Source organism: Mytilus edulis, chromosome 1, assembly GCF_963676685.1.
Source record: "Mytilus edulis chromosome 1, xbMytEdul2.2, whole genome shotgun sequence".
Classification (NCBI taxonomy): Eukaryota; Metazoa; Mollusca; class Bivalvia; order Mytilida; family Mytilidae; genus Mytilus; species Mytilus edulis.
The window spans coordinates 42,243,476-42,266,093 of NC_092344.1; the positions used below are offsets into that span (position 1 = coordinate 42,243,476).

The 22,618-nt window shown below is 32.0% G+C and overlaps 1 protein-coding gene across 1 annotated transcript in view; it reads right to left on the minus strand.

The window, feature by feature from the left end:
* LOC139482742 (E3 ubiquitin-protein ligase rnf213-alpha-like) overlaps window positions 1-22,618 on the minus strand; it is a 305,645-nt gene that overhangs the window by 164,816 nt on the left and 118,211 nt on the right. Inside the window, exon 20 of the mRNA XM_071266815.1 lies at window positions 21,731-22,361. Coding sequence (XP_071122916.1) covers window positions 21,731-22,361 — 631 coding nt within the window. The remainder of the gene's footprint in view (window positions 1-21,730; window positions 22,362-22,618) is intronic.

Below are 22,618 nucleotides of genomic sequence, written 5' to 3' on the forward strand. Positions count from 1 at the left end.
CGCTTTTTGATGGTTGTAACATGTCTTCTGATTGGCTGACATTGTTTTGTTTATCATATCATAGACACAATTTTGTCATGTGACCATGACGTCATCAATGTTTTCTCATGATTTACGCCGGTTTAAAATGGAATTTAGAATTAAATTATAAGAAATGACTGTAATATTTTGTCAGTCTATTCAAAATAACATAAAAAATGTGGTGCACACTGTTAATGAATAACCCGCTAGGCGCGTTATTCAGTGTGCACCACATTTTTATGTTATTTCTTCATAGACAGAAAAAATATTAGTCATTTTTTAAATGGTGGGGAAAAATAAACATTAATTAAGCACTATTGCTGAAAATTGCATTAATAGCAGGTCTTTAGAAGGAAACATGCTTTTCCAGTATGAGGATAAAATGAGCTAAAATTAAATAATATGGGTCTCTTAATTTGCACAATTTTATTTAAACTGCAGTTTATATCTTATTCAAATAATGTTGCCTGTTCTGAACATGTTTAAAAAAAAAAAATTGCAAATCAAAAATTCTTCTATTAAATGTTACCAACTATCCTTGTAAGACAGAAAAGCTAGACCAACACCTAAGAACTTTAAAGTGTCAACAAAAATAATCTAATCAAAGAGCTGAACAGCTCTGAGGGGAAAGACGGCCCTTGTTTCTATTCCATTTTTTTTTTTTGGGGGGGGGGGGGGTATCTTTCGATAGTCTTCATATAAAGAATGAAAAAAAGAACAGTTAGAACATGTAGAAAGGTTGACAATATTGAAATCAATTGTTGTTAAATGTAATTTCCTTTCCTTAGTTTAGGATTCAATTTGGACCAATGGAAGAGATCTGCATCTTCTAAATCTAAACATTTGATTAAAGTTGATAGTTAATTATCTAAATTTCAACTGAATTCTGTCATTTAACAACAACTACAATATTTTTGGAAATCTTAATTGTGTACCACTCAACTGCAGGCTAGGGCCATTTTCCATTTTTTGTGACAGTACTCTAAGATTTTAAAGTTTTTTCTTAAGAAAGTTTGGACTGAAAAATCTATTCAGTTTTAGATTTCCATTGATAAAGTTCCCAGTTACAACTCTCATCACAGGCATACAGGTACTAATAAAAAACAACATGGTTGATGTAAACTGTGTGAAGCTTGTTTCCAAATCCTACATTTTGAAATATTTCTAAATTTCATGAAGAAATGTGTTCAGATACATAAACTTTTATTTTAGTGGATAATTACTAATCAATTGAAGTGCTCCTGAATTGAAGGAAGATTCTCAAAACAGAATTTCACAGAAAAAAATGAAAAAAATAGTTTCTCTCCCCTATCTCATGTATCCCCACGATCTTTGTTTACTTTGAAAGTTGCTGACCTACAAATTAAAGTATTGCATGTTGATGTTTGAATCACCTACAGCAAACATTACTATGTTTAAATTATACAAATACCAATTTTTAATTAGTGCACGATCTCTGAAAATGATTTAAATAACAAGTGAAGGATATCCCTGCGTTTGCGTAGTGTGGCATTCCAACAATGACGTCACTATAAAATACAATGTAGGTTGGATATATTTAGAATATCTCGTCATACTGATTTTTCCGGATTGTAAAAGAAACATAAATAGTGTAAAGGAGAGCTCAATATACGATAATTTCGCAAGAAACAGAAGGGAAATGTGTAAAAAAGTGTTTAAAGTCAAACTATTCATTTGTTTGTCTCCCTCTCATCAATTTCAGTAAGATTTGTTGGGGGGTTTTCCACACTATAAAAACAAAATGAATGATGTGAGGGAATGTCACTCTGGTCAACCCCATAGGGGATTGACGTTGAAGCCGTCTTTCCCCAAAAATGTTGTTTTGGGGCATTTTGTAAGTTGAACAAAGGTTATAATGACATTGAAGACTAAAAGTTGTAGAGTGCCTTTTGATCAATTTTTAAAGTATTTTTCAACACAGGGCATTGAAAAAAAAGTAAAAACACAAAAATACTGAACTCCGAGGAAAATTCAAAAAGGAAAGTCCAAATTAAATGGCAAAATCAAAAGTCAAAAAACATCAAATGAATGGATAACAACTGTCATATTCCTGACTTGGTACAGGCATTTTCTTATGTAGAAATGTACTTTTTCAATGTAAACAAATTAAAAAACTTATTTTAATGAAATGTGGATTCTTTCTTGAATCTTTCTTGATTGCAAAAATATATATTCACATGTAACAAAAATTCAAATGACTAAAATAGACATTACATGTATGATTGATGGGGAATAAACTAAAAAACAATAATTAAAAGTTTTAAAATCTTAAAACTGTTTCAAGCCAATTACTGATAATAAAAAAAGTGAACTAATCTTATAATTGTTGATTAATTACAGATGATTATTTGAAATTTATCAAGTAAATTATAGGCCTTACTTGAATACCTTTTATATATTCATATTTCATTTTTTTAAAGATCTTGTTAATCCATTAATCATTCATCTTTCAGATATAATTTACAGAATCACTTTATGTAATGTAGATCAAAAGTAATAGGCAATAAATAAATCTATAATCCTTATATATATCAAACATCTAATATATACATTTGTGTATTCAATTATGAAGTCAAATATTTGTATATTAAGGTGTATATTGCACTGGGTCTGTATAATTATGTATGACTGAGGTTGATAAGTACGGCGTTTTGCATTTGCGCCGATCTGCATTTCATTTGCGCCGATTTTTTTTTAATTTGCGCCAATTGTTTTTACAGGTAAATAACCGGTAAATTACAGGTGAAATGATATAAGAAGATGTGGTATGAGTGCCAATGAGACAACTCTCCATCCCAGTAATGTTATTTTCATTTATCATTAAAGGCCTCTTAGCTTCCGTTAGCCAGTTGTACATATGTTATGAATTGTCAATCATAACATGTATAAAACTGTTGTCACCTGTTTAAAATTAAGAAGTAAAAACCTAAGATAAAAAAACTTTGTTTATACTTAAATGACGAATTAAAAATATATGTGCAGCATTCAAATCCATAAAAACGGAATACATTCAAATCATAAATCTGTTCTTGCCGAGTATGTATAGGCAACACATCTAATATATTCCTTTCTTCATCTTCTATATTTGGCGTAATTGTCGATAACGAATGCCATCTTTTTCTTTGTCTGGCATATGTACTGGTGGGGGCATTTCTAGAGTTCGCATTTTCTCACAGGGAAGCTATTTAACCAAGAGTTCCAAATGGTGAAGTTGAAATCATCCCTTCGTTAATTTTATGGACGCCATCACGAATTAGTTGACCGTTATGGAATGTGTACTTGTACGTTGTCTAAGAATGTATGAAATTTGTCATCAGAAGGAGCGGAGCGTCAGACAATGTCAAACGTGAAGCAGTCATCGATTTCATTTAGGGAAAGGAATGGTAACCTGAAACATTGGGATAGCCATTTACCAATTGCAATGTCACTTGATTTGTCTTTATACTCTGTGCTCAGCCAATATAAAAGTATAAACTTTATACCTGTAACTTACCTGTAAATCCAATTAGAAAAAAATATAAAATCGGTGCAAATGAAAGAATGAAAATTTTCAAAATCGGCGCAAATGTCATACGCCCGATAAGTAATACGGTCAATTTGATTGACAGTTTAGGAGGTGGGGCATTGTAATTAAAGGTCTACCTTATCTCTACTTGTTTAATGATAATGACAGTTGTCAAACATACTAGTATTGTATCAATACCCATATACCATGTACATGTATACCTAATCAAAATGTTTTTAAAAAGCCTGCAAAACAACTCAGCTTAATGACGACATTTTTCAATGAACTGCTCCAATAATATACCCATTTTTTCAGTGTGTGTATTATGTGCACATACATGAGAACCATTGGGAACTTTATTTCAGTGTGAATACATTTAGTAACAGTAGCTAACCTGTCATGTTGTTAGGGAGGCCAGTGCCTTACTAAAGATTTAGAACAAGTTCTAATCTTTCCAAAAGTACCATTTAATTGTTCTTTGTATCTGTTATATTTTCTTCAAAAGCAAAAAGATACATTCATGTTCCATTTTAGCCATACTGGCTATGTTTGCTGATGTACAAGGAAATAAAATACAAAATTTATACTAGATACTGAAACTAGATGAACAAATTATGAAAAATTGGTTTAAAAGGGCAATAACTTTCTAAGGGGTCAACTGACAATTTTGTTTATAAAGTCTTATTTGTATATCTTAAATGAGCTGAACATTTTTGCTGTTTACAGTTTATCTTTTTCATTAATAATATTTAAGATAACCAAAAACTGCAGAATTTCCACTAAAATTACTAATTTTTACTTAATAAACAATGGGTTGTTAGATTCAGCCGAAAATTTCAAGGCTGATAGAACTTGGCCTATTGAACATTTTTACTTCACATCAGATTTGCTCTATTGCTTGTATTTGAGATATAAGCCAAAACCTGCACTTAACTCCTATGTTATATTTTTATCCATGGTCGCCATGTTTTTTGACAAAACAGAAAATAAAACGCAAACTTTATTTTATATACCATAAGGATCATTCAGCTTAAGTTTTGTTGGCATTGGTTCAGTAGTTTCAGAGGAGAACATTTTTTTTAAAGTAAGAAAACATGATAAACAAGGGGTCAATTGACAACTTTGTTCATATAAACTTATTTGTAGATCTTACTTTGCCAAACAGTTTTGCTGTTAACAGTTTATCTTTATCATTAGACAGTATAAATATTCAAGAAAATAACCAAAAGCTGCAATATTTCCTTACAATTACCAATTTAGTGACAGCAACCGAACAATGGGTTATTAGATTCATATGAAAATGTCAGGGCTGATAGAATTTCACCTAATGTAATTAGCACTATCAACCTATGCCAGATTTGCTCTAAATGCTTTGGTTAATGAGATATAAGCCAAAACTGCATTTTACCTGTATTTTCTATTTTTAGCGATGGAGGTCATGTTTTTTGAGGAAACAGAAAATAAAGCACAAAAATTATTTTGGATACCCTATGGATCATTCAGCTTAAATTTGGTTGGAATTTGTTCAAAAAAGACAGTTTTGAAATGAAAAACAATCACAAGAAATGGTACTGCGAGAATGGTGTTATGAAGACATGAACCCGGGTCCGTCCGACCCGATTCTGGTTCGCCCTAGTTTCTGTTCGCCCTAATACCTGTTCGCCTCGAGTCCGTTCGCCCTGATTTTATTTTTTAGTATAGTGCTGCGTTGTGTGTATATAATTGAATGTGGTGAAGTCAGTCTACAATTTGGCCGAATATTTACAATATTTTTAAATGTGAAACAACTGAAGACTAAGTTGTTGTCTTGCTGCTACGAGGATAAGTTTCTGTGAATTCAAAGACTACAAAATATTTGACATAAAACAACTAAAGACTAAGTCTAAATTTAACTTTATTGATACATTTTAACAATATAAAAATATTCAGTAACAGTTATACAAGATCAATTCCGAACTGTACTTCGCACACCTTTATTTCCTAAACGAATATTTAAAAGCACTAATTTGAATTACTATAAGTGAAACAAATACCAAAAACACAGTCACACTGCTGTACATTGATCACTTGTCATCAGTGTTTTTACCCATCCAAGCTGACTATTTTATTTGAGAAAAATGTTATTTTCATTATTAATCCATCAAAGACAATTCATATAACAATCAGTGATATCAAAGATTTCAAATGATACCTTATCAGCAATCAAAATTCAATCAATAGTAATTAAAAGTGAAGTAATTATAAAATAAAGTGTAACAATGCAGCCAAGAACTTTATTTCATTAATATAAATTTGGCAAATATTCTGTATTTAACTTTTAATAGATATATACATAAATTTCAATATATAAATAGATATATATATTTCGTTCGTTAATGTAAATACAGTCCGTGTAACGTAAAAGTTAACAATACGAACGATGCCCGAACCATGTACGGACGATGCCCGAACGATGTACGTACGCTTCCCGAACGGTGTACGAATGCAAACGAAACGCTGACCGAACGTTGTACGGACGCTGAACGAATGATGTACGAACGAAACCATGTACCATAAACATAACGATAACATAAACGCCCTTTTATCGTATATCCTATGGTTTTGCGTTAATCGTTCATTTAGCCATGGAAGTATTATATTCACTATAATACTTCCATGATTTAGCGTATACCGTATCGTTTAGCGTACATCGTTTCGTTTAGCGTATATCGTATCGTTTAGCGTACATCGTTTCTTGGCGTGCATAGTTTCGTTTAGCGTATATGGTTTTTTTTTAAATATAAAACATGAATTGTGTTCTGTTAAATCTTTTTATATAGGTGATAACATGCGTAAAATTCGGATCAATCAACATTTTTTTGAAAATAGCTTAAGGTATCACCCTTTTTTTCAAATGAACAATTCAAGTTATTTTAGATGGAAGTCGGAATTAATATAATGTTCTTACAAAAATATATTCCGTGTCTTAAGGTTGACTTTTTGTTAAATATGTTTTATGTATTCTCTTTTAGAGCATGTCTTTTAAAATCGACTGAATAGCAGTTTTTTCTATATATGTCGTAATTAAACCATTTAGTTTTGTATTATAGATTTTTTTATTCATTTTAAAATCAGACGAAAAAAAACAAAATATTCGAGAAATTTCAAACAAAAACAATTACTCATTATGTGCCTCATCAACTCCAAACATAAATCCCTACCAATGTACAAACGATTGTGTATTATTTTACCTATAAATGCCCTTTACTTTAAACAATCATCAACATAGGCGGATCCCGGGGGGGCTGGGGGGCCAGGGCCCCGCCTTTCGTGGGAAAAATTTGATTGATTATATAGGGAATCATTGAAGCATGACTTGAACCCCCCCTCCCCTTAGGTCAGTCAGCACCACCCCCCCCCCCCCCCCCCCCTTAGGAAAGTTCTGGATCCGCCACTGATCAACAATTGTCCGGCAAAAAACTAGACCATTTTTTTTTCTTTATTTTTCTGTATTTATACCTCCTTAATTCGGAGCAACCCACCCTAAATATACATATGATACACATGGTCTATATAGGTCATCGCTTGTTCCGAAATACACATGTTTGCATAACACAGGATGTCCTTGTTCATATTTATTTTAAGTATTGAATGCTTTTTTGTAACTTCATTGGGGTGTAAAATTGTTGACCGAAGTACATTTTGTAAGAAGCGCAAAAGCGCTTCATTCTAAAAATGTGCGCACGGTCAACACTTTTACAACCCTATGAAGTTACAAAAAGAAGCATTCAATACTTATAAATACATTTTTTAGCCAGGATTATGAAAACACGATTTTTATCAAGTATTTCAGGGGCGTAGCTAGGTTTGAGATCAACTGTAGGCACAAATCGGCAGGGGGTCTGGGGGCCGCCCAAGGCCCCCTGCAAGTCCAGGGCGGAGCCATGGTAGGGGGTTCAGGGGGGGGGAGCTCCCCGACGGAAAACGGTTTTCAGCATTTTAGTTGCATAATTTTGTGTACAAAAATATCATGTTTATTGGTTTTTATCATGATAATATTCATGAAGAAAAGTTCGAAGAATTATGAATAATATTACATTAACACCTGAATGATTAACGTACATGTAGTACAAACAAAAATCTGAAAGAAAAAAAAATATTTACAATATATATGCCCAGTGTAGATCAGACTAGTTTAAGATTAAGGCCCACAGAGGGTCAAAGGAAAAGATTTTCAACTTTTTTGAACGAATCTTTTAACTCAAATTTGGGCAAAAATTGGTTAAACAAATTTGATATATTTTTAACTTTTGATGAATAACTTTCAGATACAGTTTCATACACAAAGACAATGATACATTTACTCAAAGTCAAGTAGCCAATCAGAATAACGTATTATAATTCAATTCAAATCTTTATTGCCATAAAACTACATGTTTATAGTATGTGACACAACATATAATGACACATACATCTAATGTTAGTATAACATTGTAAATGTCCTCCTAATGATACATCTAATAGTTGCCACTGGACATTAAACAGCTAACTATAAATTCATCCGTCATATTCTTAGTTTTGTTATAATGTGAAAATCAAACAACATGATGAAACAATAATTATTGCAGATTTTCAATAGGGAAATAATGGGAAATAATTGTAAACAAAACCACTCAATCACATCCCTAGCCTTTTCACATTAAAATACTTTTTTTTTATCTATTTCAATCTATTCTGAATAATTTCAAACAATTTCAAATCAAACGGTCATTTTTCTTATTTGCTTTTAAAGAAAACAATTATTTTCATTTCTTATTTTAAACAGATCGATTGTTTTTCAATGGTCGGTGCCTGTCAGCATTTATAAAACCGTGTTTGCCAGAAAAAAAGCTACATAGAACAGGAAAATAGCAATGTCTTAGAAATACTTCGAGTCCCTACATGTATTTTCTAATTTCTGTTGTAATGTGGTATAATGCAAAGTGGTAATTCCTGAATACTAATTTGTACCCATCAAGCATCTGGGGTTAATAACAAATCTATGGACAGTAGTCTCTTTTTCTTTACTCACAAAGTTTCACCTAAATCATGTTTTATTTATGGCGAATGTTAAACATTGATCTCTAGGTTTTCAATTATTTAGTTGTTAGGTTACTCTCTGATCTCGCAAATCTGACATTTTATGGTCATTATTGTTTGCATCCAATTGCACCAATGCATTCAAAAGATATAAACGCAACACCGTACAAGAGTCGTTATTTTACATAAACTATTAGTATTTTTTTTCTTTAACGAAAACGAAATACGAAACCACTTCTCACAATTCGCTTTGGGGTTATTGTGCTTGTCTTTTGACAAAATATAGCATTGTTTCATAAACAAAACGTATAAGAGTAATATATAAAACTGAACTAGAGTGAAGAGTTGAGAAGTAGGAATTCCGAATTTTAATTGAATGTTCTAAATCTTAGTGTATTCCTGATATATGTCACCGTCACCAGCTAATAAAAGCAAAATGGATAAACATTAGTTATGTATGTGCCTGTCCCAAGTCAGGAGCCTGTAATTTAGTGGTTGTCGTTTGCTTATGTGTTACATATTTGTTTTTCGTTATTTTTTTTTACATAAATAAGGCCGTTAGTTTTCTCGTTTGAATTGTTTTACATTGTCTTATCGGGGCCTTTTATAGCTGACTATGCGGTATGGGCTTTGCTCATTGTTGAAGGACGTACGGTGACCTATAGTTGTTAATGTCTGTGTCATTTTGGTCTTATGTGGATAGTTGTCTCATTGGCAATCATACCATATCTTCTTTTTTATATAGTAGATCTTTCTAATTTTGAAAACAATATTTCTCTTTGCTTCGTTGATAAAAGGGCATTTACAAAATAGTGAATACTATCCTCACCAAGATGACCATAGCTGACCATAGCTGCTTGCGGTATTGGGTTTAATATTGATAATATTTAAATCTGCATTTGAATAACTGCACTGGTATTAAACTGATAACCATTTTTCTCAAATGTAGCATGTTTTTGTCAATAGTTAGTCAGCTGCAAGGTTTTTCTATACCATTAAATCGTATTTGAATCGTAACGGTGCACTGTAATATTATAGTCTAAGCGCTTTGAAAATTGCCGTTGAAAAATTCTGCCAAGATCTGTTACAGAATAAGGTTGTCAAAGTTGAGAAAAACGCTTGGTACTTTTATATACTTTGTGGAAAGATAGAAAAAACACTATAATTTTCGTCACAACTCAAAGATTCTTCGATATGTCCCATTGTCTTCTGAATACTTTTTAAGATGAACAATTTAAAATTTTTATACCAAACATTTAAAATTTTACTCGGCGTTTATAAATAGCATTGAAAGTACGACATCTTATAAACGATAATCATTGATAAAATTAATGTAAATGAGCCACTCTTTCTCAGGTTGAGATGGAATATGTTCGTTATTTGATTTAACGAGTTTAACAATCGAAAGTCCTGCAATATCGTCTTATGACAAGCATGAAAAATGGCAAAACTAAACTTCCAACAGCGGACAATGATTTCTAATTATACGATATTCTTGCAATGGATGTTTTAAATGCAATGCAGAACTTATCAAGTAAGACATTTCTTATCCCTTTTCAAATATGAAGTCACATGCACGAAAAAGTTTGTCTGACAGCATATTTCATCTTTGCCACAACTCCCCCACCCCTACCCTGTAAAAAATTAATGGTATCTCCCTGGTGTTGATTTCGACCTCGAGTTTTAATTGTAACCGCAGAAAAATAGTCAATTGTAAGTCGATGTGCCTCTATCCTCCACCTACATAAAACCACAAGCTGAGTGAGGAGACTTTCTTGCTATAAGACGTCTAGAACTATTTTCAACCTTGTCGTCTGATTTTTAAAATTATGTCATTGATGATCTGATCACTACAACGCTTTGACAAAATATTCGTTCTCGTGAAAACTAAGATTTGTTTAACTTTCAAATTTTATCGTGGTCTCTTCTCATGATATAGCGGCTATTTGTATGTTGACTTTACAGCTAATTCCCTTATGCATGTAAAGCGAAACTTTGGTTAGCTTGCTTGCTTAGTTTGTATATTTTACAATTGTAATTGGGATAATGTCCAATCAAATTTAAATTTAATATATACAGATTAAAATATGCCTCTTTATTGTTTGAAGATGTCAATGTTATTTACAAAGCTTGAATCCATGTTTATACAAACTAAGCAAGGAAGCCTATCAAAGCTTTACTCTACAAGCAGTAGGAAATTAGCTGTAAAGTCGACAAGATAACAGGTTAATGTATTCAAGTGAATTTAAGATCGGTTGCAATTACAATGGTTCAATCAATCTTATCTTTGATGTGCCATATATTGGCATCCCTATAAAATAAGACAGTCCATGCGTGACCCATGGCATTAAATATTATGCATGTCAGTGGATATTTTCTTTGTGAAGCTAGCACTAATAAGTAAGTAAGTAAGTAAATAGTTATCAAAAGTACCAGGATTATAATTTTATACGCCAGACGCGCGTTTCGTCTACATAAGACTCATCAGTGACGCTCAGATCGAAATAATTAAAAAGCCAAATAAATACAAAGTTGAAGAGCATTGAGGATCCAAAATTCCAAAAAGTTGTGCCAAATACGGCTAAGGTAATCTACTCCTGGGGTAAGAAAATCCTTAGTTTTTCGAAAAATTCAAAGTTTTGTAAACAGAAAATTTATAAAAATGACCATATAATTGATATTCATGTCAACACCGAAGTGCTGACTACTGGGCTGGTGATACCCTCGGGGACGTAACGTCCACCAGCAGTGGCATCGACCCAGTGGTGTAAATAGTTATCAAAAGTACCAGGATTATAATTTTATACGCCAGACGCGCGTTTCGCCTACATAAGACTCATCAGTGACGCTCAGATCGAAATAATTAAAAAGCAGTAAGTAAGTAAATTATTTATTATAGTGACATGTGTTTTTCACAAAATATTATATAATACAGTGAGATATAAAAACAATAATTAGAACACCGACGCTTTGGCTCTATAACTTTAATGAATTACAATGGTACGACGAACAAAAATAAATAAATGTTATCGAAAATTTTCATCAAACATTTTTCTCTTACTAATAACATATATTATTAACGTGTCTGAAATATTTTAAAAAGTGAAATTAAACTCTTGAACAGATCATTTATGAACGTCGTTTGTGTTAATTCACTTTTCGGGATTCGAGGAAAAAAACATTTAGCAAACACTGTTGAGGAACACAAATAAGAAAATAATTCTGTATCATAAACTTAATTTGTTAATATTTGCAACTCTTAAAACCAGCTGGTATTTTTTTTTTTTTATTTCTTCATGTTAAATAACCTAACAAATGGGGATACATGTATACACGACTTCCCAAATTTAATCTAAAATTCAACTACGTTACCCAACACTTTTAATATTGAAACAATACAAGATATAAATATATATTTTTTTTATCAAATTTGAATACTAGGAGCTATCTGAAGTCTGTTCATAGGATCTCAGTCTTAATATAGGCGTGGCAATCCATCACTTTTATCCAATCAACTGTCCTTAATAATAAAGAGTGACGTGCAATTGTGTCTGTGTCAAGTCAGATAAATATAATTATTCATATTTCTGGACGTACATATGTCAGAGTTTAGGCTATTTCATTCGATAGTAAAAAAAAAAGGATTTTCTGATATTCTATCTATAACTGAAAAATTGGCATTAAATCGTAGAGGCAGTCCCACGTCATGTGAAGAATAGAACGTATTCAGCTTTTTAGATTTTCTTCTATCCACTAGCAAATGTCTGCCTGTACCACTGAAAATATATATAACTTCCGGACTAGCGAACACAGGCAACCCAGTTACTAATCTTCCTGCTTCCAACTGGACGTTGGAATCTTGATCTATTTTAATATCATCTGGAGAAGGATTACAGGAGAATAGCAAAGTAATAGTCTTGTTCCGATTAAAATCATTAAACCAAATGAATCCTTAGACCATACTAAAATTTGTTCTAAATCGCTATTTAAGACATTCGCTAATTTGTTAGGACTAGTACTTGAATAAGAAAAGGATTTTTCATCAGCACACAATCGAGTTAGACTTATCAAATTACCAGCTTTGTCATATACATGAATAATTAATAGTAGGGAACCTAATACAGAGCCTTGTGGAACTCCTGCATTAGTATTCTCAAAAGGCAAATATGAACTTGAAACAGAAACGCATTTTGTATATTTGAAATACAGTGTATAACTAATTAAGTGATTAAATACGTTTTTAAATATAGTTTTTTTTTCAAATACTTTGCCCACTACTGATAATAATGAGATTGGTCTAAAATTGGAAATCAGTGATTTGTACCCGGTTTTGAACATAAATAAATGCTCAAAGTCAACTCATTTTAAAGAAGTTTTGAAAATAAAATGGTCAAATACATTTTTTTTACATAAAGCACAAATAAATTTACATGTTACATTATAAGATCAAAATACCTTAAATACCCCAGCCCAGAGATATCGTGTATATTCGACTGAATATACCATATCGAGAATTTTACATTCATACTTGTTACGTAACAAGATCTGGGCCCAGGTAAAAAGATCCAGCAGGTGGTGTATATTCTACAGTGTTTATCGCCTTCCATTATACATGCTGACGATGACATTTAGCTTTAGGGCCATTTTGTTTTCGCAAAGACAAACACAAATTAAATAATTTTATATATATAAAATATTCTGTTGAAACATGTTTTCATCATTTTTTAAAATAAAAGGTATACAGGTAAGCATAAAGTCTTCGCAATTTCTTGTTCAGATCTATGGACACAGTTGTCAGAATGAATAAGAAAACACTAAATTCTTAAACAAATATATTGTAAAATGGACACCAAACACAATTTGATAGAATAGTGTACTGATAAATTTTCTTGTGTATTTTCTATGTTCTGGAAACTTCAACATCCCATCAACAAGACTTAAATTAAAGTCCTAAGTTTAATAAAGTAAAAATATATTTTTCAAAATATCATTTGCAAGGCTGCATGCCCATTGCATCTATCGTTTTCATATATTTCTTTTCCGCCATGTATAAGTTTTAATCTTTACTTTTACTTTATTCTATATATATATAATTTGTTTCAGAGATCGATTTATGAACTTTATGCTTAAAATAATTATCCGACAATATATGTATATGGTATACGGCATATATACATACATGCAGAATAATAATCCTTTAAATATATTTTAGTTGATTGATTGTAAGTTGTGTTATGTCCAGGGTAAACTATGTCAAACATTTTTATGCAGAAAAGAGTTTCTAATTTGTAGGAAGATTTTATAACATATTTTGCACAATGTAATTTAAAGTATTATTTCCTTGTTTCAAAGTAAAAAAAAATTCATATTTAAAAAAAAACGTGGATTTGTTTTGTGATCAATAGAACTTACTGCGACCAATTAAATTGTATTTATAATGAGGTTTATTATTTAGGTCTGTGCCAAAAAGGAAAACAATAAACTGGTAAGTTGGTGACCATTTATACTTCGTTTAGATAACACACGTCTTCAAAATTAATAGTTTAAAATAAAATTTTGGGGAGTTAAAAATTGAAAAGTGAAACGCTAAAAAGTATATACAAACCTATTCTATAACTTTCCTCTGAGCAAAGTCTTAAGGGAAATATATATTGAAATTGTAGGAGATCATAGTGGGTTTAACAACGACGAGCCAGCAATCAAACAACAAAAACACATAAGGACAGCTAGTGGGTCACATATTATTATAATGTTCACCAATAGATAGACCTGTGTATACACAAAATGCCAATTTCTAAATCATCCCTTTTTCTTTATCATTGTGAATAATTTATCCCGGAAAATAGAATACATGTACTACATGTCTTTGATTTAACAAATGATAAAAGATCTGGCGTAAAAACTTGATTCTTAATATAATTTAAAAATGGAGAAGAAAGCCAGAATAAGAAAGCTATACAATTTAAAGAATATCAATCTTAAAGTTTTACTACTTAGAGGTATATTGTCCCCCTTCTTTTAAGGCAGTGGCTATTCGTCCGGCTAGCCGGACAAATAGTCAAAAATGTCTATTCATCCGGCAAGTCGGACAAATAGCATTTTAACGGTTTTTCGCTATTTGTTCGGCCAAAAATCATAATGATGAAGATATAGCATTGTGTTTTGAAGGTTTTAAATAAAGCAGGAGTTGTCTTAAAATAATTATATTGTCTAACATTGTTTTATGAAAAAGAACTCATTCTAATAAAAAAAACAAAAACACTATACATTTGATTCAGAATATTTTTTATTCTAATATTCTAAAGAATTTGGGTAGGGGGGGGGGGGGGGGATTCTCTCTTTTGTAGTTCTGCCTATGAATTTCATGTAAGGTAAATAGTCGGGCCAATCATTATTGGCTTTATCTATGATTCCAAAAGATCCTGAATTTATTGTTTCTGTGAAGTTTGGTTAAAGTAAGGTCCCCATATGATTATGCACGATTCTTAATTAGCGTAAACGTCAATTAATGGACAAGCAACCCAACGAGAAAAATATAATTTAAGGGCATATCCAACAGTTTCAGGGGAGGTAATAACAAACGTAACCGTCGTCTATTGTTTCCCGTAATTTCACGGTGTTTCAAAGACGTCATAATGGCCGCCTGGAAAGAGCGGTTTCTTTCCTCAAAGGAAAGGGTATTCCTCAAAGGAAAGGGTACGGCGGGAATCGGCAAAAAACTCTTATGATACAGTATATTAACAGAACTAGAACTCAAAACTTAAAAGATATCTTTGTCCTCTTGGTCTATTATAAATGAACTGCAATTATCTTGGACATTACTAGACCATACTCACTTAAGTTTCCGTTTTATTAAAAATCTTCATTACAGTAGAAAACAACGAGAGCAAATGCGCAATGATTTATTATTGCATTAGAATGCAACACAAACTTTTCAGAGATTTTGTCATTCAGGATAGAAAACTCAAAGTCTGGTTTTACTTGAGAAAGATGAAGAAAAAAAATGGTTTCTTGAGAAAAATAAGATACGGCGTAAACTAACATTAATCATGCATCTAGCTTTGCGTTGAAGTGCTAATATATACAGTAGCTCTTTAAATGAATACGACCTTTAACCGGTAAACAATGTAAAACAAAAGATGACACAGTATTCAGATTTGTGCGTTTTTCCATTTACGAATAAGTCAATAAGATAAAAAAGTAATTGAAGCAAAAAAAAAAAAAAAAAGATACATGAAATAACGAATTGACATAAGTTTACAAATACATACCTAGGAGCATTTAATAAACAATTTGAAATTATTAATACATTTTTAACATATTATTGTAATTTATGTTTATGTTCCCGATATGGAGTTCTTCTAAAATTAAAAAATCACTTGAATGGGTATTTCTGGTGTATAGACATGTATCACACGTGTTATCTACATGTACAATATACGAAAATGACACGGCTGGGTATTGTAAAGTTACTGAATGAAGATTACTGGGCGATAGAATTTACTGGTTTGTCAAAACGGTTAGGTGTAATTTGTCATATTGTAAAGGTTTGAATCGCGCTCATCTCTTTTTTTTTTTATAATATGAAATGCGACAATAAATGGAACTTGACACATTCCACATTGCCATTCTCAATATTATTAATTGTGCCATAGTAGACATTTGCGGAAACTAGGTCTATACCTATGATTACACTTAGACTTACGATTACAGTTGACGAAAAACAAGGGGTCCTCTCAAAATTTAAAAAAATCCCAATTGAGACACATAGTAAAATAAAAAAATAATATTTTCATCATGTAAAGTCTTTTCGACGACACACAAATGCAGAAACGTATGGTCACAACAAATTTGAATCCAGGAAAAAGCATATGATCCCGACCGGTTCTCTGTCGTAAAAGACCATTAACATCCGCTTCAATTTGAAGTAACATTTCAGGAGTTTCACTTATAAAAGGAATATCGGGGTTGCTAAACAAGTGACCAACACATCTCTCCCAGTCCAAAAGTGTACCTCATTGCCTATAATATTTCCCTGATTGTACAAGATTGGTCGTTGGTCAAGCTAGGACTACCAGGGTAAGAATCATACGACGAGTGAAATGTGTATCATCTGGTGGAGTCTGCATCAGGGCAGATAAAGCTGCCATGATGGTAAACCTGTGTTCTTCATAAGGAGGAAAATAAAATAAATGCGTGAAATACACTTATAATTTATTCATTTTCCGTATTAATAGTTTCAATCGCTTTAAAAAATCAAGCGGTATATTGTAAAAAAAATGTCGTTCGTCTTTTATACAATAACACTTTTGTATCTACAAACAAATGCTTCCTAAACGACTTAAATAGTGAATGTTTGTTTTAACAAAAACTTTCAAATCTTGCCAAATAATATAAACGGTATTTTTATACTGTTTTTGACGTGTTTTTGACGTAGTAAATAACGCGTTGGCGATTTTTTTTTAAATATCAGCTTATAATTTATTCCTAATAAAATATGAAAATATCTCGTTATAAATGATGTGTTATGTGTTGGATTAAGATTCGGATCCACTTAATATTCGTGTGCATTCAAATATCTATACAAGCAAAGAGCATTTAAGTCAAGAATGAAGTAATATATTTTATGTGATAACATATTACTAATTTATCATGTTTATATTTAAAGAAATATAAAAAAAATCATCGTTTAAGAAAATTGTTTGACTTGCTATAAATCTTGAATTGCATGGGTTCACATACATCCGTGTACTTTAAAAAAAACCACTTGGATGCTTTGATTTGCAATAAATCTAAAATTGGGTTCACAGCTAGCATCCGTGTACTTTAAAAGACAACTTACGTGCTTTAACTTGCAATAAATCTAAATTTGGGTTCACAGACATCCGCGTACTTTAAAAGACAACTTGGGTGCTTTAAGAATATTTAAATGAAATTCTTGGGGATCTATACTTTGAAATGCTTGATCTAATTTAAAATGTTATGTTTAATGCAACTCAAGTTACTTTTATTTTTTTTTTAAAGAAAACGATGAAATGGGGCATTTAGAACCCATAAATCAAGGAAAAAAAAAGACCCCACCATGGGCAAAATTAAAACGACGAAAATACAAATAAAAGTCCACAAAAACTCCACAAAGAAACATATTGTTCATTTCTCGATGACGATAAAAAAAAATCAACTGATTTTGACGAATCATGATATATGTTTTCCAATTATTATAACGGTAACGTTTTAAATTAAATGATTGACACCTCTGACAAATAAGGATAATTTGACAAACCACAATAAGGCATTTCAACCATCTTGAAAGATTTCAAGGATCATTTATTACAACACGGGCTCGTAAATGTAAAGAAGAATATACTATATATATGCTTTATATTTTAATTGCATTGAAAGATATTTGTTCTTTTATATTTCTTATTGATCTCGTTAGGCCGTCATAAAACAATTTATAGTAACAGAACTTAATGAAATTCATCAAACTGACAAGTTGTCACAGCTAGCTAAAATGGTAGGTTAGGGGAAACTGAGAGGAAAACAAATCCAGACAAAAACAAACAAAAATTATATTAAACGTAAAAACCACGAAAAGCTACTGGTCTGACAAGTGTTTCAAACTGGTCCGAGTTGTCTTTTCACCACTAGTTTCCACCTCAAGCTACCAAGAAGCCATTTTTACAGATATTTCGTAGAAATACCGTTGTTCAACTATAGAAAACATCACAGGAGTTAGTCTTTGTTTTGAACCGACGGTTTATATTTACACTTTGAAACGACCCAAGATTTAAATGGTACCTGTAAGTGTAATTGTAATCCTAATCGTAGGTGTATAACAGTTTCCGCAAATGTCTAGTAAACTCGAAACGATTAACCGATTTACACGTACATGTAACATTAGAATACTGACTTCAACTGTTAAATAACTTTATAATAACTAAAATTACTAAAATTTGAAATTATGTACTTCTCCTTCCGTATGCCATGTTTTTTGTGTCAATTCTATCTTTCCATCAGGTCCCTAGTGCACTATTTTGTTCTAAGTGCACTAAGGAGGCCCTTTCAGTTTACGGTATCTGTACCTGTAAATACCGGAAAAGGACCTCCTCAGTGCACTAAGAAGAAACATTTGAAAACAAGTCAATGATATTTGCGCAATTAAAAATGATTGTTTTATTGGCGCAAATGAATGTTGCAGTTTTTACAATAAAGTGATGCAAAAAAAAGAAATTGGCGTAATTAACTTGTGGCACAAATTAATTCTTTTTTAGCGAAACTGGATATCGGCCTTCAAAACATTGTGTGTACACAAACAAAACAATATTCATCTTTTACGCAGTCTAGCCGGAGAATAAAAGTTTATGCAATTTGTGTAGGATTTTAATTTTATAATTTAATGAACAAGTAAGAAGATCGTTAGAAACCTTAAGTGAGTCGGAAAATGAGCTATGCACGATGAAAGGGAAAAGTTTGGTGCGTCGATAAAAAAAATCATGGATGCATGTGATAATTGTAAAATGTCAAGTCTTTAAATAACATCCATTTGTAGAACTGATTCTTTCGATCCTTCAAATATGTGTAGAATAATAATTAAAAAAATATATTATTTAGTCTCTTTCATATAAATACTGTAGATTTGTATTTGATCATCGATTGCAAACATAACGTCCAGTGAGAAATATTTCATGTATTCGTACAAAGAACAAATCAACTTCTTTTAGAATACAATTGATTGGTTATTTAGGTAAATGATTTGCGACAGAATAAGTGGAACTTGGCCAGAACCTTACCTCTAAAATAAAAAAAATATAAAAAGGGTAGAGTTATTTTTTAATTCTGTATTTTACTTATAATGGACTTAAGCACTTTTTACAGTAAAAAAAAACAGTTTTAACACCGACAGCAGGAATCACAAGCGACGCTGGTTCCATAGATATCTTCAACGAATTTTTATATACCCCTGGCAGTTTTCGGTTTATATCAGACTCTCACATTGAGGAGAACAAATACCATGGATGTGTTGTCTTTTTTTTTTAATACATTTAGATATGAAACATGTACTTCATATAAAGCCTCATTTATAGAACATTCTTTATAATTTATTGTGTCAAGGAAATATTTGGACCAGAGAAATGTTTGGCGGAGGAGAGAGAGAGACATAGAGAGCCTGACTTATATCGCGGTATTTGGTCTCATGTTATTCATGTCAAAATGTGATTGGAGGAAACGTTTCCCATTTATTTTATATATATTCCATAATGATATTAGTTAGAGATTTAATCCAATCCAAACTAATAATTGTTTTTTTTTTATCCCGCATCTTTTTATATTAAATCACTTTAACTCATAACTATAATAATTGAAATAACTTTCTGAAATAAAACCCTAACATACGTGTATATCAGACGCTTAACAAAACAATATACCATACGATTGGTGAAACGCTAAACGATATCACACACCATACGATAAATGAAACGCTAAACGCTAAACCGTACCATAAACCATACGACAAATAAAACGATTAACGAAACCATGAACCATACGTTATACAAAACCATCAACGGTGACATTTACCATACGATGAACGAACGATGAACGAACGATGACCGAACGTTGTACGGACGCTATACGAATGATGTACGTACGATGACCGAACTCTATACGAACGATTACCGAACGCTGTACGTACGATTCCCGAACGAAATAAGTGTTAACTTTTACGTTACAGGGACTGTATATATACATATCATAAATGAATATAGGGTGAACGAACCCAGAGCGAACAGACTATCATGGCGAACAAACTCAGTGCGAACGAACCTAAGGCGAACATGTAATCAGGGCGAACGATCCCGATACCTGAAGACATATCCCATGATATATATCGATACCACTTGACACTTATTTGTAGTCATATTGATTTAAAACAGATTTTAGTAATTTCTTTCCTGATCAGAAAATTTCACCTCTTAATAAAAATATTTGTATACGGGTCATTATACTCATATAAATGTAGTTTACATCAAATGTTTTGAAAATGTTGTCATTACACACAGGTGTCAATATTTACACACCTACATTTGTTGTACCATGAATTGTCATAGATGACCTCATAAATCATGCATGTGAAAGCTGGGGTAAATATTAACAGCCAGTAAAATCTAGCTGTAATTAATTCCTCTTTTATAAAAGTGGGTTCAGCATGTCAGTAGCAATAAAATTATGTTAGACATTTTTTTTTGGTGACCTGGACTGGGGGGTGCATGTGCGTCATGTGTCCCCCTCCCCAAACCCAACCCTACCCACCTGCCACTTGTGTGGTCTCCAGGTTGTACAGGGGCAGATCAAACCATTTAAAAAGGGGGTTCCTAATACCGGGACAAAAGGGGGGTTCCTAACAACGGTACAAAAAAGGGGGGGTTACAACTACATGCCCCTTTCAAATGCATTGATCGTCCAAAAAAACGTTAATATGTCGTATAAAAATATTGCTGTTATTAACTTTGCTATAATATCTGACTGTTTCTTTTTGTGAAGTAATGCTTATTCATGAACTGTGACCAACTGTACGAGCTTTGACGATACTAATGTCCAATAATAAACGACATGGAAAGAAAGGGGATAGGAACGTGCACAATGTTCTTTTTTAAAATTTGCAACATATTATATATATTATATATACCGTGTGTATCATTCTTTAAGTGTTTATCATTCTTTCTCTAGAATCTGAAACTTTCCCACACTATTAATCGAAGTGTTAACACGATTCACTGCTCATCGCACGATTGGAACAATGGCTGCTAGGAGCATGTCAATTTCATCGTGATAAAACTGCAGCGCGTGACAGGTGATCACAGGTGCACTCTGGAGTAACGAGGTTCCGAAAGGGAAACTATAGTAGATAAATTAACTCTTAGCCTTTATATTCTACAGAAATAAATTCTACAACCCTACACCAAAGATAACAAAGTTTCTAGTAACTATAGAAATTAACACTGATAGGAGCCCTGGAGATATTAAAAAAAAATAATAACTTGTAGTTTTATTACATGACCATGATGACATATCAAAAGCAAAATGAACGAATTATAAGTGCAATAAAATAAAGTATGGTACAACCTTCTTCAAGATCTTGGTCGCCACAATGTTTCAAAGCCTCTCTAGCTACAGCGACTGGATATCCATTGTCTGTGATCATTTTAAGAAAAGATGGGTTTTCTCTGTTTTGCCCGGATACATTCTGTAATCCACTCACAGTTTTTGTTGTGTCAATCGAAGGTTTTATTTGTGTCTCTTGAACATCAAATTTAGCTATGAACAGAGCTCTCAGGAGATTCTCTTTGTTACAATTCTGTTTGACATCTGATAGCATTGGGTATGTAAAAACTGAAGGATCTTGTGAAGCAGTTACCCGTACAATCTCTTGTTGCAGAAATACTATTTGATCAATTGTGAAATAGTTCAACCAGTAGAACTTTTCTCTTTTTTCATTTATGTAACTTAACCATCTTTCATGGCATTCTTCTAGAAAATTAGCAGTTTTCTGAATGATAAAACCAACATCATTGTCTGTACTACCAGTTTGTCCCTTCAACGTTTGAGCATCCCTTCCTTGTCCAAAAGTCAAAAAAGCACATACTGGTGTGTGTTCGTCACAGAAAAAAGTGGCCTGCCACTTAGCAAAAAGTACACAACCATCGGAAATGAGCTTGATGTATACATTAGAAAGTCTCACAACAGCATCCAAAATCTGTAATATATACACATGAGATGACTTGACATTTTTGACATGTATATATTACAAATATTATTGAAAAATATTTGTTTGCATTTTGGTGATGAGTACTCGATTTTTTTCAAACTGAAATTACGCTTTTCTCCCTTAATATATATATAAAAGTACAATGATCATAAATCTTTCAAAAGTAATGATTGAAGAATCCTGTTTTTTTAAACTGAACAATATTCTTTATGAACGATTATTTTGAGAAATGAGGATCTGTATGT